The sequence below is a fragment of the Dasypus novemcinctus genome, chromosome 18 (assembly GCF_030445035.2).
Source record: "Dasypus novemcinctus isolate mDasNov1 chromosome 18, mDasNov1.1.hap2, whole genome shotgun sequence".
NCBI classification, from domain to species: Eukaryota; Metazoa; Chordata; class Mammalia; order Cingulata; family Dasypodidae; genus Dasypus; species Dasypus novemcinctus.
In genome coordinates, this window is record NC_080690.1 from 18,633,931 (window position 1) to 18,653,454 (window position 19,524).

The 19,524-nt window shown below is 43.5% G+C and overlaps 1 protein-coding gene across 2 annotated transcripts in view; it reads right to left on the minus strand.

Moving 5' to 3' along the window:
- ZFHX3 (zinc finger homeobox 3) overlaps positions 1 to 19,524 on the minus strand; it is a 262,125-nt gene that overhangs the window by 17,173 nt on the left and 225,428 nt on the right. For both annotated transcript variants that reach the window (XR_009181527.2, XM_058279776.1), the window contains exons 6-7: positions 9,103 to 9,239; positions 8,757 to 8,957 (exon numbers count right to left, since the gene is read on the minus strand). Coding sequence is in view for 1 of the 2 variants with exons in the window: in XM_058279776.1 (XP_058135759.1) it covers positions 8,757 to 8,957; positions 9,103 to 9,239 (338 nt within the window). In the remaining variant the exon portion in view is untranslated. The remainder of the gene's footprint in view (positions 1 to 8,756; positions 8,958 to 9,102; positions 9,240 to 19,524) is intronic.

Consider the following 19,524-nt stretch of genomic DNA (forward strand, 5'->3'; position numbering starts at 1 on the left):
TTCAAAATTAAGTTATATTTAAATAAATTACTATAAGTTTTTAATGCCTTGAAGATCCTATCCTTGCTCAAAACAGCTGCTGACAAGTTCACTGGTAGCTTTGGTGATAAGCTCAGTTCCTGGAGGAAAACTGGACGGCTGCTCCATCAACACCAAGAAGGTAACTCCCACCAGGTTAGAGCACTAGAATAATGTTAGCAACCCAGACGCCAATAGGCATGAAAATTAAGCAACAGGCACTAATAAAGAAGGGCTCTGAGAAACCCTGTGTTTACAAAGAACAGGTGCAGGGCAGGTGAACGTGTGCAACAGCATTCCTGCTTCACAGACATCTGCACTCTCACACAAAGCTCGTCAGCAGCTGGCTAAGGGTAGCTGGTGATGAATCGTTAAGAATGGAGGAGATTGCTGAACTCATTCCATCTCTTTTCTTTTTAATAGAAGGCAGTTCTGACCAGTGTGGATGGGGAGTCCAGCGGGAATCCAAGAAGTGAAAGGTCACCGATTAATTTATAGTCCTCAGCCAAGGGGGTGGGGGGTACGAGGTTGGGGGCAAGAGGGGGAGAAACGGAAAGGAAAAAAGACACCCTCCCCACCGCCTTTCTCGGTTGTAGCTGCGGGATCAGTCCTTTTCCTGGGATCTTTAGGAATTATGAAAAATGAATCATGAGAAATAAAAAAAAAAGCCCTACAGAGTAAAAAAGAATAAAATTATCTAACACCTCAGCTGCACATCATTATAGAAAACTGTGGGCTTTTTATACACATTACAGTACGGCAGACATCCCCTCTAACAGACTCAGTACGACGGATCAGTAATTGTTTTCATACACTTTAATTAGAAAAACTCAGATGGCTATGAATAATAATGGAAAAGAGAGACTTTTGCACTTGAAAGGTTGAAGTCAATCAAGTGTGAATGACGGCAAAAAAGAAAAAAAAAAGACACCAATTCATCAGCTCTCTGTTGTCTCGCGGAGACTTTAATCATAATTCCTGATTGGGATTCAAGAAGGCAGTAAGCAGCGGTTCTTTGTCTGCCTTCACCTTCCATCAATTAACTCTCCCTGAAATATAATCATCAACCTCACATGCTCCTCTGCATCTTAATCTGGGCCTTCAAACCTGTAAGTCTTACCCCATATGTGTTTAAGTAATTACTTTTATCTACCTGCATCTTCTCATCTATAGTATACCCCACCTCTCCCTGAAAAAAATATTTTAGTTTGGTATATGAGATTTTAACAGGCAAGAATTTCCCAGGAGGCAAAGAGGGAGATCTCTAAAGGGAAGCCTAAGCATCTAGTAATTCTGGTGGGGCAAATCTGTACATATGTCTGAACAGAGAAGTTGAAAATGGAAGCTGCTTTATTGCGCAGGCTGTTAGAGGGCCCCCACTGATGTTCCTCTACCTGTGTCCAATCCTCCCTCTCCTGCCAGTTCACAAGTGTTTCACTGAAAGCACACAGGCTTCTTCCTAAAAAGTCATAAATATAATACTGACAACAGAGCACAGGGAGGATCTCTTGTACTCAAGGGAAAAGGCAAAGTGACCAAAGGCAGAGTTCCATCAATACTGGCCTTGGTATTACTTTTATTTTCCACTCATATGTGGCCACCAAACTGCATGGAAGGTTCAGACTGTTCCAGCCAAAGCATCTGATGGACAGTTGAAAGTTGAAAGTCAACTGTGCTAGGCCCAGTTCTGCAAAGGCCTTCTCTTCTGCTAGGGACATTGGAGTATGCATGTGCATGAGAAGACAAAATATTGTGGCTACTGCCTAAACAGCGTGATCCTAAGCATGCCCAACCTAAAAGGTCCTCCTATAAGTGGATCCCATCACCAGCTCCCTGCAGAGACAACACGCACACATACTCTTTCTCTGCCTGTCATCTCTAACAACCCAGTCATGGGCTCAAAGCCAAACGAAACCAGTCTTGAGGTTTGGCCAGATGACAGTGGACGGTTGGCCCAAACATGTGCACTCTCTACATTGACTATGTGATCCAGAGATCAATTCTTCTAATAATCTGTACCTTGGCAACATGGAATAGATTAAAGTATGTCTCCCACACTTGACTTATTAGTGAATAGTGGGGATCTGAGAGTATTAAAACAGACTTTTAACAAGAAATAAAACAAAACAAAACAAAAAGACATTAATCAGTTAATCAGAGTTAATAAGAGTCATTGGTTCCTCAGCATTTGGGTATATCAAGATTGGCCTTGGCCATGCAAAGGGCAATTGCATAGGATCCTCTTTCTAGACCATCTTATATGTTCCTCCCACCCATTCTGAAGCAAGTCAACCATATCCCTCCCCAGAGTATGCAGAGTATGATGGGAAGGTAGGAAGAAAACCATCAGCTGAGTTGGGGTGCTGAAATTCTGGAAACAAACAGTGGCTCTAATATTTTAACAAGTAAACAGGCCTCATTTATAATAATAGAAATGGTAGAAGTTCTGCGCTGATGCTAAAAAATCTGCAAGCTTAAGCAATTCCAAAACAACTCAGCTGTTGAGAAGGAAGGGCCTCAAGTGACTCTTGCTCATCCATTCAGTTGACCACCATTCACTGGACACTGTCCGGGGTCCCTTGTGCCGCATGCTTGTGGGTAACAGAGCAATATAAGGTCCCTGTCCCCAAGAAAATTACAATCCAGATTAATCTTTTAGAGGTCATAAACCCCTGAGAAAATCTGATGAAAGCTGCAGACTCCCAGAAAAACACCTTTGCATGCAGAACACTGGAGATAATTTCAGGGAATCCCCAGCTCCCTAGAGGGATATCCATGGACTCAAGTGAATAGCCTTTGATAGAAAGAGACATGAGTGCATAAATACCTAGTTCCTGCTACTTCCTAGCTTGGTTCATCATTATTTTGGATTGTGATTTAATACCATTTGAGATTTTTATTATATGAGTGGCCCCTAAAGCCATACGGACAAACCTTATAAAGCCCAAAGTCTTAGATGTGGGTCTGGTCCCCACTGTGACATGTGGGAGAGTCCTCAGATGTTAATTCTTACTCAGGAGAAGGAGCTGGACTTATTAAGAAACCTCTCCTTTCTCCCAGTCATGTGTAATGGCCAAATACAACATCCTGTAAAGCCAAAGTGTACAAGTTCTTATGGGACTGTTCATGCAAATTCACCTCTCAAGGCCACGCTCAGACAGGCTGGCCTTGGTTAGATCAATGTAACCAGCCTGTTTCATGTGTTCGAAAACAGAGATCTTTTCTTAGAAAGAGTGCTGAACCTGGTTTCTCTGAGACCTTTATCCCTATATTGCTCACTTAAGTAGGGCTTCTTTCTGAAAGGCCCACCATCCCCTTCTAGAGGAAGCTTTGAATCCTTCACTTTTTAGTGAAAATCAATAGAATGAAGAACCTCAGACAGAGGGAAAAAGAGGCGAGATCTCAAGAACTCTTCCCTGGCATAAACCTGTCCAGTCTCTACATCCTTATATAAATAAGACACTGTCAAAAAATAAAAACAAAAAAACGAACATAAAACCTAAGTATGAAGTTATAACCCAACTGCTTCCAGGACTGAGCATTCTCACTAGTGGAGCTGAATGCTCCTATGAGAGTCAATTGCTCATTCTTTCCTTGGGCCCAGAGGGTCCACTGGGGCCCCCTAGCAGCCCTATGCCCTTCCAAAGCAAACAAAACAGGGCATCTGCTGGCAGAAGAGCTTCAGAGATTTTTTCCCCTCCCTTTACTACCTTCTAAATGTGCCAGATTGGGCACTGGACCATGGGTTCCAGGAGACCCACTTTCTCTCACCTTGCTTCCTTTCTAAAATGTCTCCTGTACGGTTATCTATCCAATTAAAAAAACAAAACAAAACAATATACAAGTTAAATACTGCAGGGCCACATTAACATTCATTTGGGCTAGAAACAAATATAGTCCCAGATTTTAAAAACTGGGAATGAAAAAGACTGGGAAAAAAAAAAGGTGGGTGGGAGAAGAGGAAACGCACGAACAGTTATCACACATACACGCACACAGGCAGAAGAGAGCTGAGAAGAATGAATTGGAGAGAAAAGCTTCATTAGACTCAGAGGCAAGCAGTGGCAGTGTACCAAGGTCACTTCTAATTTAGACCATCTAATTGGCAAACAGGGCTCCAAATGGCTATCATCTCACAGGGCTTGGAATTAATGAAGCCCGATTATTTTCATTACCTTCCTCTGAGATGGAGACAAAGTGAGATAGCTGGTACCCAGGCCGGTGTGACAGCCCCAGGGCCAGTGGCCACTAGAGAGCCTGGTGTGTGCAGGGGGTGGGGGTGGGAGGTGGGAGGGGGAAGGGACAGAAGACCATCCTGTTTCAGAGACACGCAGAAGTACAAGCAACACATGGAGCCTAGAGAGACACAGACACTGACCCAAAAAATCACAGAAGGTTTTATGCTCCCAAAAGAGATACAGAAGAAACTACAGGCAGTGCAGGGCAAGGAGCAGGGAAGGGAAGTCTGTGTACACGTTCCAAAAATACAGACTAATTAAGAACTACCAATGGGAGAAAATTCAAAAGGTTAGAGGAAAAGGTGTTCGGGCTCAGGAACCAATTCCCATCTCCACTTGAGACCATATTTTCTTAAGTAATTGAGGGACTAAGAAAATTCCCCCGTATTTATGCACCAGGATCCCATTGGAGTGTCCTCTCATTTCGAAAGATGATCAACTGGAATAATTTAAGAGTATTGAAATGCTATGGTAGGTAGGCATTCCCATTTTCATTTAGGAGCCAGAAATACATCCCCTATTCCCACAACACTCCCTCCCCAAAAGGCTGGGAAAATGAGGGCCCAGAGCAGCAGATTCTACATCACCACTACTGATCTGAAATCTCAAGCTTCTCTGTAAATAAGTGAGACTGAGTTATAGGAAACTGACATTAGGGGTGGGCTTACCAGCCAGCGCTGGAGCAGCCCTTGTCTCATCTCCCTTAAGCTTCACAGAGGCCCTTCTTGCACGTGTATGTGACCATTTGGAGCTCTGTTGCCATTAGGCTGAGCAGAATGAAGTGCTGGGGGTGCAGTTGCCATAGTGGAGGGCCAATGCTGCAATTGTTCCCAGTGGAGAATATTTTTCAAGCCCCCTCATCAGTAAAAAAAACCACACAAAACAAAACAGGGGGCCCATGGAAGACACAGATATGAGATGCAGAGCATAAGCAAGCAGCTGTTACCATAGCAACAGACATATTAGACACTGCAGGTTCCTGAAAGCTGTCTGATAAGGTATTATTAAATGAAGCCTCCTCAAAATGCTCTCCATTTACAACTGAACAGAAACACATTGTGGAGAAAGTAATCTATTTCCATTTATCGGGATGGAATTTACTTTTAGAGGGACCAAAACCCAATTCAAGTTAGATCCTGAGACCTTAGACCCAGTCAGCAAAAATACTGACCAGAATTTATAGTTTTAGATACCCTGAACATATCCCTTATCTGCCAGGAATTGCCTATTTGGTGGACTGTCTGCCAGGAATTGCCTATTTGGTGGATTCTGCCAGCTTTCCCTATCCTGCAGGAAAAGCAGTTAACTCAGTCAACTCGTGTGGCAAAGAGGAGGATTCACTCCTCTCGACGCCATTCATCTAGTCACTCAGGGACAAAGCCGACCTAACTCTGTCCTCTTGGAGGATGAATGAGTATAGACTTATTTTTTTCATTACAAAAAATTTATTGAAGTATATTATTCATACATGAACATACATAAACAGTAAGTATATAATAAAAGTTGTGAACTTAAACAAACACGCATATCATCATACAGGCGCCCCACACATCACCCCACCACCAACACCTTGCATTGCTGTGAAACATGGTTGCTACAAACTATGAAAGAGCATTATCAAAATATTACTAGTAACCATAGCCCAGATCTTACATTTGGTGTATTTTCCCCCAACCCACCTGATTATTAACACCCTGTATGTATATTGCATATTTGTTATAGTTTATGAGACAATGTTCTCATGTTTGTTCTGCTGACCTCAATGCATTTTCTACCGGGGGGAGTCCCTGTGTTATACAGTCCTATGCTTCGTATAATTCATTCAAAGGTAGACTATTGCTTAATGACATGGTTTAGAAAACATAGCTCTAATTTGGGGGGCATTTCCCATTGTACTGTTTTTAGAGCCTCCTCCTCTAGGCAGGAACAAACATAAATAGTCAGAAAGCTTACCCAATACTTTCCCAGAGTCAATTTTCTAATAAAATTATAGTAAAATACCCTCGAGGGGTATGATTTTAACCACATGTTCATTATAATCACTTAGCTGTAAAATAATTGCAAATTCTGTTTTAACATCAGACTTTTCAGAGGAAGGACACCAGCATCTGTTTTGATTCATCAGCTGCAGAGACCAAGATGAGGATTCCAGGCCTCAAACAGGATTCCAGCCTTGCCCTGTGGTATGGCCACACATTCCCTTCTAGTCCTGGTTGCTTATCTTTTACTTCTGAACTAAAGGACTTTTGATGGACATGCATTATTAGTCTCAATGCAGCCATCTTCATAACTGGAAAAACCAATACAATCCTGACAGCCATGCAGTAACTCCATCTTCCTATGCAAAGAGAGTGTGCAAAGTCATCCTTACCTTTATGTAAAGAGTGAAATCCCAATATGATTACAATTTACATTTCCCACAACTTTCAACATATTCCCAAATCCATTAACTTTCTCTTGTACTTCCTATAACCAGTATGTTTCCCACAATTTGCACACTTTTCAGAAATGTCTGGAAAACACCTCTATTCAGTCTACTGTGAAAAAAGATGAGGCACATAGGCAGAGCACCTTTAACGGAGCACGTTTCTCCTTTACAATTATGTTGCCAGGGTTTTTTCTAGAAACGGCTTTCTTAACCTGGTTTCATGGATGAATTTCAGGATGTCCTTATGCACAACTGTGTATATACAAAATACTTGATGGAGGGTCTACAACAGTGGTTGTCAAACGCTAGTGTGCCTAGAATAACCCAGCATGGCTGTTAGCTTTCACAGGGGTCTCTGAAAAGGCTGAGAACCACTGCTTGAGGAGATGGCAGTGAGTGTGGGTAACTCCCAGAAATATCTTATGGGTTGGGACCGAAGCAACACAGCACTAACATTCTGCCCCTGAAGACTCTGTGGTAGATGAAGAGGATTCGTAATGACCACCAGACTCACTACTTGAAATGTATCCTACTATTGCCGCTATAAAAATATGCAAACAATAGATATTTAAAGTATAATTTATACTCCAGTTCATAGGGATGTATAAATGAGGTGTTTTATTGGCTACTGTAAACCAGTAAAGGAAATTACTATAGTCCCACAATTCCTAGAACAGGTTTATATTAAAGAACAATGTTGTTATAGTATTGAAAATGCCTCCCTCCCCACACCTGTCTGGTACTTCAGACTCCCAAGGCTCCAGGCCTCCAGCTATATCTTACTACCACAGAAGTTGGGAAGTGGGAGGAGGCTTGGGAAAATCCTTCACTGATTTTCCAAGGCTAGTGAGACTGCTTAGGAAAGCTGTAACACAGAAGTCCATCCATCCCCAGAAGGAATTTTCCACTTACTCTTCAAGAGTATTTATCAGTCTATCTGAAAATACCCATAGCAAGAGAATTTATCTTCGAAAATCTTTGAAATTCAAGCAAGGTTACCTGTGAATTTCCCACTGGCAGCTAAAGTTCTCCTGATGTGTCATCAATTACATGCTGCTCATGGCTAAACATTGCTTACAAATTATTCAGTAGTTTTACATAACCAACTGGAATAGGAGATGCCTACAGGTTATGTGTCTGTGACCCATACAAACTACTTCTCTAGGAATCTTCATATGCAAAGGCCATCAAATTAACTTTTTTTTTAATCCCTCCACAGTAGAAATAATGCCCAATTAGTTATAGGTGAGAATAATTCTCTTAGGTGGCTTTTCCTCTACTGATCAAGAGTGGACTTTTGCAGCAGTCCCAGCACAGATCTAAAGTGGGACGCTAGGATCATGGGTAGCATTTTGAAAAGGTTACACATTACGTCAGATCTGAGTCTTTGTACCAGCCTTGTAGGCCATACTTATACTGGCCATGTAAAACCACGTTTTCAATCTGCACGTGCAGCGCCATCATGTTCCAACAGCAGACCCCATGTTCATGAAGCAACATATTACTTCCAACTGACTGTTCTGCCTTGAAAGCCAAAGTATCCTTTTGAGAAATCCTCACATTATAGGCCCACACACCTGGAGTGGCAGGTTCAACCCTCAACTCTGCCATTTAAAAGCGGCATCGAGTCATTTTCTCTGAGCCTCAGTTTTCTCATCTGTTAATGGGAACACAATAAACGTTTTTATAAATTTTTTTAAACAGGGTTGTTGTGAGGATGAAAGGAGATAATAATGAATTTAAGAGCAACCTAGAACATGACCTGCTCAGTAAAGGTTTGGAGAAGGTGAACAACAATTTCATCACATAAATGGTAAACTAATCTATGTCTGCCTCCCGAGGGAAGTGGGCGTGATGAGGGGGGTTGAAGAACAGTGACATATTTAGCACTTTGGGCAACAGTCATGCCGTGTCATAGAGAGCAAAGGGCACAGAACTACCATAAATTTCTGATACTTTCAACTCCACACTGGCTTTCTCTTCCAGCAACACAGAACCTAGCCCATGCAATTACATCAGCTTTCACGCCTGAGGAAAGAAAAGCCACGGGGTCCTGCCTCTGGCTGCCTTACCGTCATAATGAGCTTCTCCACGCAGTCAGGTGCCACGCTGTGGAGGTGGGTGAGGTGCAGCTGGAGGTGAATCTTGTTGTTGAGCATGTCCTGGCACAGGGGGCAGCGAAGCATGGGCTGCACTGAGTGCTGCGTCATGGCATGCACCCGGAGCCGGTTGACGTCGGCGTTGCTGTACTTGCAGTAGGGACACTGGTACATCTGTGAGGAACACACCCATCCCTCTGGCTGAAGCTTCACTTCCACCAGCAGGTGTGTCTACCCCAAGCCCATGCAACCCACGAATTCATTTCCCACCAGTGCCTAAAGCACTCTCCACCACCAGCAGAACCCCTTTCTAGCTCACCTGCTCTGATGGTTTGGTCTCCTCGGATGTTTTTGGTCGCTTAGAAGAGAGAGGAGACTCTGAGCTACTTGGGAAGGAGATACGCTTAGAGGTTGCAGGAGAATCTGTCAGCTCCTTCTCTGCTTGGCTGGACGATGCTGGAAGAAAAAGTGGAAGATGCAATACAGCAGCCATATCAGGCCAGTTCCCAAGAGAGTTTGTGTTGGGTGAGAATCAACATTCATTTATAGCATTCAGGATTTACTGGAAACACCACAATTCAAGAAGGATGAGCATCCGGACTGACTGATCAAGCATGTTGGAAAAGAAGCAAGTGCTTTATTTTTTTTTCTTTTTCATGGATTTCAGTCGCTCCTTTAACAACTGAACACTAGGAAAAGAAGGTAAAGAAATGGAGAAAGAGGTTGTGAGTTGGATTTACATGGTCTTAAGTGAAATTCTGTTCTGACCTCCCCCAATATAATCTGCTGGCCTGTAAGGGAGACCAGAGGGCTAAGGATGGGTGGGGAAAACTGACCATTTGCTTTGACAACCTCTTGGGCAACTTCAGTATCGGACATACTCCGATTTCATAGATGTAATAAACCATGTCCTCACAACTTTACTGTACCAGTTCTTGGAATCACAATATGACACATCACAAGCAATATGACATGATCTGAGAAAGGATCACATGGATATCCTACATATCAATACACGGGAAAATCATGTTTGGGTTTAGCAATTCACTCTTGGGGAAGAAGTAACTGAAGAGCCTGACCAGGTAGGCTACTGAGCCAAGTTACGGTCTACCCAATGCTACAGACACAAGAATTTATTAGTAGCGAATGGTATAGAGGGCAAGTTTCCTATCTGCTTGTCCAAACCATGCCCTAAGCACCCTTCTTCCCCCCCCACCACAAAAAACAAAGCACTAATTAATGAGGAGAGTCACATGAGATTTATGTAAAAAACAGTGGGTACGGAAATGTTGGTGGAAGCAGTTCTTTGAAGCATGGAAAGGGGATCTGGAAGCTTTCAAGGAGAAACAGCAGGCTAGGGGTTTAACCAGGATAAGCAGGCTTCCTCCAGTGTCATATAAATTCCAGCAAGGTTGGAGTCGATTATTCTAAAACCTGAGGACTATCTGATGGTTGGTTCATTTGCTGATTTTTGAAATGGGACTCTACTTTTCAGAGCTATGCTAATTGCAATAAGAAAAAATCTCCTGAAAACAGTAGTTAGAAAACTTAAACAAAAATGCCCCCATCACAAAACACTTTGAGTCAGCATTTAGGTCACTGGTCTTAAAAGCCAAATTTTTACTCTTTGGTAAAACTGCTTTCTGTCTCACCCTGTCTGGTTATCTACCATTTGTTTCCACTTTATTCTTAGCTTTGAAATTTGTTCTGAGGTGGACACAAAGATGCTATCATTATAGACATGTACTTTAATAAACAATTTTAGAAAATCAATTTTATTCATTAAAATCATAAGGCCACAAAAAATTTAGAAAAAAAAACTGCTATATGCAGGAAATATTCCAGGAAGTTGATACACTTCCCAGAATGCACATCTTATGACCTCTTACCCCAGTATCTTGGTAACCTGGTCTACATAAGTTTGTAGGACATCTATTATTTAAAAAGTACAAGGACAAACATATTACACAGAGACCCCTCCTCTTCCTCCTCCCAATGCATACATTCATAACAGTACTTTAATCTGTCTCGAATCGACTTCAAACCCATTTTGCTCTTAATGGGAGTTATTCATTTTCACTTGAAAGGTAATACATGACGGCTGGATATTTAATGTGATGGACTGGCTGCCGATTAACTAGGTGCTGTAACATTCTAGACTGGTTCCCCCATGGCCCACTTCCCATCTCCCAGCCCCCGTAGATCTGTTCCTGAAGAGCCTCCTGTTACAGGTTTTAGACACCTCAGTCGGAGGGCCCCGTGCCTGGACATTCCCCGCCACAGTCTTTAATGAATGTTTAGGGACATATGTTTTTTTCCCTCCCTGAAGTTTCCCTATTCTCCATTATTTTCACTTGTGCTTAGTGGTTATCTTCTACATATTAGCTATTCAGATGCACTCCACAGATGGGGGAGGAGAGAGAGACATCAAGTGCCACTTCACATGCTTAATTGTCATAACCATCCCTGTGGCCTGCCCACTCCCACCCCTCAATGGGAAGGCGGTGCTTTAGGCTCAGTGCTTCAAGGAGGAAAGAGCTGCTGCTCCCTCCACATTTCAGTAGAGGCAAACTGAGACACAGGTTCTGTGCCAAACACCCATTCCTGTCTTTTTGTTCATTAGCCTGACTTGGAAAAACACCTGCTTTTATAAGACGGTGACCCCACTTTGTAAATAGCCGTCATTCTGCCTGTCACTTTCCTTGGGTTGCCTGTCAGTTGCACAAGTGACGGGCAGTGCAAATGAATGGGCATTCTGGCAGGGACCACCTGACCCATCCCATTCACTCAGAAGTGAAAAGCAAATTCAGTAATGCGGTGCAACATCACCTGCCTTGTGGGGCCAAAAACTTCACCCTTTTCTTTCAGTGCCTAACACATAATGAATTGTGACGAGGTTGCAGAAGTGAAAATTCTGGTTCCAGAAGCTGCTGCTTACATCTCCCTGCATGGAAAGAAGAACTGTGATGGTTAGGCTAATGTGTCAACTCGGCCAGGTAATTGTGCCCGGTTGTTTGGTCAAACACTGGGCTAACTGTAATACAAGGGCATTTATGGACTTTAGTCATCAGTGACTCTACTGCATAGATGGCTGATTACATCTACATCAGTCAGGGATATTGCCTCAAGCAATGAGTGACACTTTATCCAATCAGTTGATTGCCTTAAAAGGGGAAGTGATTTCAGCACTGAGAGAGAATTTCCCAGCTCGTCTTTGGACAGCCAATGTCTCCTGGTAACACATCAAGGATCTTCATTGGGCTTTCATCGAAGCCCCTGATTTGCAGCCTGCCTGCGGAACCTGGACTTGTGCATCCCCAAGGTCATGTGAGAGACTCTTATAAAATCTCATACTATTGACAGATATCTCCTGTTGATTCTGTTTCCCTAGAGAACACTGACCAGTACAGGAACTTTTAATTTTTCTTCGAATGCTCAAACTGCTCTGGAATTCTAAAGCTTCCTTTGTGAACTCAAGCTAAGGAGTCCTTATATAAAAGTGTTTTAGAAAATAAAATCTGCACTCATGCCTTTGTTTTTCTCCTCAGTACCACAATCCTGCTATAATACGATATACTGCATCCCTTGGTGCAAAAGCTTCTTGGGTTCATCTCCCTTCTCCTGTCTAGGAAAACCCACATTTAATTATTTGATCAAATTTTTCTGGAAGTGGATATTAGCCACCTCCAGCTCACCTTATCTTTTCCTTAAAAGCCATGTCATTCTTACAACAGGCTCCACTGTAAGAAAAACAGCTACCATCCCACTGTTTCCCCCGAGTGATGGGGGACTGTGCCTAAGAGTGAGGTTAACTATCATTGACACAGGCCCCTCCCTGGCTGGCCCTCAGCATGAAAGCATGACTCCCTGTCAAGGCATGGCACCAAAGTCTTGACATAGTTTCTGTAGCTGGGCAGAGTTGTGCAAGTTCTCCATAGCATACTAGATGAAGGCTCATGACAGCCCTGGAGGTTGTTTTAAGCTGCTTCTCTCTGGCAGAGCCAAGATCTGAAAATCAATTTCTTCTTAAATTCTGCCACTAGCATACATTGTCAGCATAAGTAAATGAGACTGTACAAGTAACAAGAGTTAGAAGGTACTGTGGTGTTTTGCTTTGAAGACTTTTCTAAACTTTAGAAATTCTAGGAGAGATGTCACAATATGGAAAAGACTTTAAAAAAAAATCAATTACAGGTCACTCTAAGACCACTATGACTTCTCATTAATGAAATGTTAATAGATGAGCCCTGGAGACAAGCCACAGTGTAAGCAATTGGTACCTGGAAACTGGTTTATGCAGAAAACTTGAGGGGTTACTATCTGTAGTGGATTTTATAATAATGAAAAAATGATTTGGAAGCAATCTAGATACTTTACGAAAGGGCATGGTTAAGTAAATAATGGTAGAGCTGTTCTTATTGTGTACCAGAAGCCATTAAAATGATAGCTCTGAGGAATTATGGAAAAATTCTTGGGGATGTTAAATGGAAAAAAATAAGATAAAAAGTGCATTATACCATGTTACAGCTATGTGAATAAAAACCCAGATATTAGAAAAAAAGACTATAAGAAAGTGATTGTTGTATTAAGGTGAGGGCATCATGGACCATTTTCCCATTTTCTAAGTCTGTCATAATATTTCCTTGAATATTATAATGAAATGGTTTAGCATTTAAATTCAACTGTCCATGACAGAGTTTATATCTAGATCCATACTGCATGTGTAAAACATCGGGTGGTGTTTTTCACTTTGCTAGTTAAGGCAGTATTTCTCATTCTGGCAGCTACGTCATATGAGAAGATGTGTGAACTTCCAACAAATCTTCCACAGGCAATGTGCTGGGTTCCTGGCACTTGAAAGGGGATAAAAACGTGGCAAGAAATCATGTGAGCACACGCGCTATAGTTACATATTCCATACAGCTAGGGAGATGGGATATTATGACAATGAAATGCTGGATCAAACCCCTACCAAAACCAAACAGGACGTGAGCTGAGGATTTCTTGCCACACAAACTTGTAAGGAGTCACGGTTGCCTTCACTGATGGGGCAAGGCAAGGCCTGGCATGTTCTTGGGACACAGGACAGAAAATTCAAAGTAGGCTTTCTGAGCCCAGAGCCACTATTTCCCCTTATACTGTGATGGGCTGGTCACTAAAACTGACAATAAAAGACCAAGACTAAGAGGGACACACGTGATTCATGATTCCTCGTTTTATTCTCTTGGGCTCCTCCAGACCTTGGGCAAAACAATTTCATTTCGAAAAGAAACACGGTAGTCAATGCATGGCTTCGTTAGGAAAAGAAATCATTTATGCACGGAGACATCAATTCCCAGACATCCTCTGTTTTCATCACATTTCTTTGAGAAGGATTTAACTTCTAAAAATAATTATTTTAAAAGTTACCCCTCCTCTCCACACTAATTAGAGGGAGAAGGGAAGAGTGCCGATCTGAAACTCACGCAAATTTTGTTTGCCGTTTTTAAGAAACGGATTTATTATTGCAAGCACGTGGAATAATTAAAACAAGGCTGGCAAAGAGTCACATAAGAAATGACCACCCTTCAATGAACAAGAAGAATGGTGTAATTTAGGGGGTTTGTAAAGTGGCCAAGTATGGTAAAAGCACATTAATATCCAGTATCCCTATACCTCCCCTTGACAAAACTGTTCTCCCTAGTAAGAACTCTCACCCAATCCCAGTCCTCACGAACAAATCCAAATCCAAGTCATTGAAATTTTGGCCACAGAAAACTTAAGATTTATACTTTAATACTATAGATGGCCAGTGGATTGAATGCCAACATTTCTCATCTAGTGACAGTTTGTACAACTCTAAAGCCAGGTTAGACATGGAGTTGCCGCTTCGTGAGAAAGACACCTGAAGAAAACGCCAAAACAAAGTAGAATGGAACCTTAAGGTACCCAGTTTCCAGCCTCCTTTAAATATTAGCCAGGATATCCACTTGCCCTCCAAGAAAACCAAAGTACTGGTACAATTAGTTTCTATGTTTCATGACCAAAATTTGTCTTCTCATCCCTCAATACACCAGTGGGGCTCCTGCACTGTGCCACAGGCAGTGTCCCCCTAGCCACGTTTCACTGCGGAGAGACCCTGGCTAGGCCTGGAGCATTCACACTTCCGCATTTCTTCTCTCCATGGTGGAGCAGAACTTGGAGGTGGTATTCACCAAGTACCCATCCCTTCCTTTTGGAGGCCCTAAGGTCAGCCCAGCGAGGGCTTGGGACGCGGCCTGACATTTGCTCCTCGGGGAGAGGCCAAGGGCAGTCATCATCCCCACTTTTCAACCACTCGACTCTCAGCTAAAGCACCACTGACAGCCCCTCCATCTAAACTTCCATCTCCCAAACCAGCAACATAATAGAGGAGCCAATTAAATGATTATTAATTCATGCTACTTTCCGTAAGCCAGAGGTTCGCATCGCCTTGCATTCCGTAAACCAGCTTGCCACCTGCCCCAGAAATTTACAGCAATCTTTTTATCTATCTCCATTGAGTAAGGGGGAGAGGGGAAAGAAGCATTCACACAATGACATGTTCCATGTTCAAGGTGGGATAACTACCCCAGCACTCTAGACACAGCAGCTGCCCGGATCCAGAAATAGTCATTCCGCTCATAACAGTAATTAAGAGAGTGTTACAGTGTGCTCCCTCTGTAGCCCTTCTCCCTCAGCTTCTCATGGACCTCATCCTCTCTCTAGATAGCAGGGAGGCAGTGTTTCCTGAAGGTAATCTGTGCTTCTGGACCTTGCAGTCTTCATAGTATTTTTGAGAGTGGAGCTCCTCTTGGCATTTGCTTGCAATTCCATCCCCAGAGGACAGGCTGGGCTTTCTTACATCTCCTCTGGAGCTACTGCACTTGAAAAGTGGACAGAAATCTGGCTAAATTCTCTTCCTCTCCTAATACAGAGAGTAACAGTTCCTTTAAAGTCTGATTTGCTGCCAACTTTGTCTTTAAACAGGCATGGTCTCATTCTGCCTTCCAACCAAGCACTTACAGGATCTTTCAGAGAGGAATTGAGGGATGTGCGTGAACCAGTGGCACACACATGAACATCCAGTGGTTTTCACACTGTGGGCAAAAGGAAGTTGGGGCTTCACCCTTCCTTGCCCAAAAGGCACAGAATCTGTTTCAAAATGCCCAGCCTAGTGAGGTTACGAACTTTCTATCCAAAATGCAGTCTCATTCTCTGTAACTGCAGGCTGTGTTGTGCCTGAACATCTCTAGAAAGCATTTTAGAGAAATACAACCACCTACTCAAGAAGTAAACTACTCCTATGTAATAGGTAGGGTAAAAGATACAGGTCTCATCCATTTATCAGACATGTCCTTTTGTTTCTAAAAAGGATTTCAAAGAAACTTTGACTTACACTACCAGTAGATGGAACTGGTACTCAGGGAAAGGGTGATTATTTTCCTCCTCCAACTCAAGTGTGAACTAGACAGATTAGGCCAGCACTTTGAAAATCTTGAAGCTCTTAGGTATTATTTTTTAAAAGTTATTATTTGGAAATAATTATAGGTTCATAGGAAGTTGCAAGAATAGTACAGAGAAATTGGTGCACCATGTATCAGTTTTTCGCTCGTGTTTAGACAAATATTTCCAGGTCTTCACTCTTCTTTGTTGTGACCCTGTCTTTCTGACCCACCACCACCAATTTGGCTACCCAGGATTACATCTGCCAAGACTCACAGCTTATTGCTCTTCAGGCACCTAGGAGAACGTCACCTGCCTTTTAGGAAATCTTGGTACTTCTCTTGCCCAGGAGATGCTCAGGGCTTGCTGTCTGGTTAAAGAAAAGTAAGTCTCAAAACGTCATGCATGTAACTGAGATCACAGCCCTGATGGTCTCAAACTCCAGTGGGCATCAGACTCCTCTGGAAGATTTGTTAAATACAGATCACACACCCCACTGTCCAGCGTTTCTGAACCAGTAGATCTGATTCAGAGATTTTGCAATTCCAGTAAATTCCCAGGTGATGCTGATGCTGCTGGACCAGGGACTAAACTAAGAACCACCGTCAGAGCCAAAGTTGGTAGGAGCCGTATCACTTTGCAGTCTGGCTACAACTAAATGAGAGGACCTGGCAAGCATGGGTGTATCTGCCAGTCTACTTTCAAATGACTCGCTGAGATGACACTCTCAGCATCTAAACTTGGTTATGAAAGTCAGACCTGATTCTCAAAGCTAGATTTTTCCCCCCTTACGCCAAAAATGAAACATTAAATATGGCTGTCCCTGAGGGACCCTGCTGACTCTAAAACAAATGGAGAGACTTTTTCGAAAAGCTAGAAATTCAGAAGGAATAGCCTCCTTGCGTTCCGTTACCAAGTAATCCAGAATAATGCCAGAGCTCATGGAAGTCTTGAGAACCCCTGAGAGAGAGGGCGTAGACCTGTGGGGTTCTTTCTACCTTGCAGAAAAAGCAAGCACCTTTTTAGTTGTTGACTTCCCTGCCTTGGCACCCACAGGCCATACCAACCCAAGATTTCTTTGCTTCAGCCCCAAGACCGACACTAACTTCCGTGGGAGCAAGTCAGCAATGCAGGGCGCCGACGCGCGCCGCCCTGCAGGCCTCTGCTTTCCTATGAAGCATCCTCCGTGACGGGCTCTGGCAGCCTCAGGAGGCGATCGTGGGTCCATGCTGACTGATGGGTGCGGATGCTTGCCTGACATCTTGGGGGAGAAAACAGTGCTCAGCCCCACATCAGAGGCCATCAATCTGTGGTACTAATTCCTTGTTTGAATATGCATAAGGCTGCTTAACTTACTACTACAGGGATTTGAGTTCCCAAAGGCCACCCCCAATTCATTTGCAAGACACTGCTCCCCCTGTGTCAGGTTTGTGAATGAACCAGCCGGAGTCAACAGAGCTGCCAGCTGCCACCCCGTTTAGACCAACATCAGCTGTAGGTCTGTTTAATAACTTCTACACACTGAGCAGCTACCACAAGCCTGGTTCATGCCAGGAGCTGGGGACTGAAGGGGCCGGGACCAGACCCTGATTTTAAGAACTCGAGTTAGTTTGCTTGCCTTTGGGCTCTGGACAGTTGCCCTAAAGCATGCCATCTTCCCCTGACATAGCCCCAAAGCTGTGCACAGCTTTGCCCACAGTGTCCTGAGAGCCTGAGTGGTCAAGACCAGGGGCACGTTGAGGTCTGCGCTCATCATGCTACCCTCTGTGAGAGGCCATGGATTTGGAGAAAATCAGAGCGGGAAGGAAACCGAGAGACCTTCAAACTGACAGAGGCAAAAAGCCCAGAGGTGTGAGACAGGTCAGAACAAAGGGGTAACATAGCTCTCTCCGGGACCAGGCCAAGTTCATTAACAGAAGCATGTCCAGTTCCCACTGACTCAAACATTCACTTAGTTAGTGAGGGCCTCTGAGCCCCAACAGAGCTTAGACCCCTCAGACTAGAATATGACAGTGCCTTCCACTTTCTTCTTCATTCCAAACCTGTCTCCTTGAGATGCTAACTAAATTTTAAGAGTGAAATTGAACTTGTGAAAATAAACACACGAAACCTGGTGTGTGTCCAGCATGGTGACAGACACAAGGAGCTGATGAACGTAACTTCACAGCAACCGTGCAAATCAGCTTTCCCCCGCGCCCTCCAAGGATTTCTTTAGTTAGTTCAGGTTTGTCACGATAGTGTGATAATTTGCACTTAGGAAAGAAAGACATCTCTTGGGCCCCAGCTAGGCTGGGAAATGGGAATATTCTCCACTTTCCCCTGTAGGTTTAAAGTGGCAAGAATACAGGAAACATCTCCTCTGGGTATTTTGTATAGTACAGTCAGTGGTACCTCAGCCTGAGGGAAACATCACACCACATAGTGTATATATGCCTCAGTTTCTCCAGTGTCCATCGAGTCCCTGGGTTCCGCTCTTGCATGGCGCCCAAAAGGCCAAAGGTAAGTGAGTTGTGTGAAAGGGCGGGCAGGTGGCTCTGGGACACCTTTCTGGACTCCCCAGGAACTAACAGCTCCACATGTTTTCCTCTGGCCAAGCTACACAGTCGGTGGCAGTGTTGGCCACACCTCCGTTCAGGTCCCGCCTTGTGTCCTCAAGCACCTTACCTGACTAGTGTAGTAGGCTTCCCGTTTCCTCATATGTCAATGGGGATGGCAGGCCTTACTCTCTGGGTTTCTGTGTGGCTAGAGAGGCAAGGGATGTGAAGCCCTGCCACGCAGCGTGGCAAATCGTGGGAGCTCAAGCACTTGTTGGTATGGTAGCTTTTATAGAGGTGCCACGGGGAAGTAACATGGGCCCATGTGGGGCCCCATGACCACAGAGTGACGTTATTAGGACACACAGAGGCCCTAAGTTTACTTTTCTGAATAGTAACATGGGACAGCTCTACTAACCCACAGGTTGGAATCTTCAAAGCGGAAAGCAGAGTAACTTAGACCTGGAAGGTTTACGGTCTTGCTAGTCTAGGAAACGTTCGAGCAGGTATTGAACAGCTAGGTGCTGGGATTTTCAAGTCCTTTCCCTCCAAATCTTCACAAATAAGAGAAAACTACTGTGTTATGTGCTCTTCAACTTTATAATCTGGAGAATTATATCCCAGACCCAGAAGGCAAATTGGGTTTGAACACAACTCTGATACCCAAGTTCCCAATCTGCGTGTCTTAGTTCTCTTGCCTGCAGAATAAAGATAACATTGGAACAAAGAAGAATGTGAGAGCCTAACACAAGTTCTCTGATGTC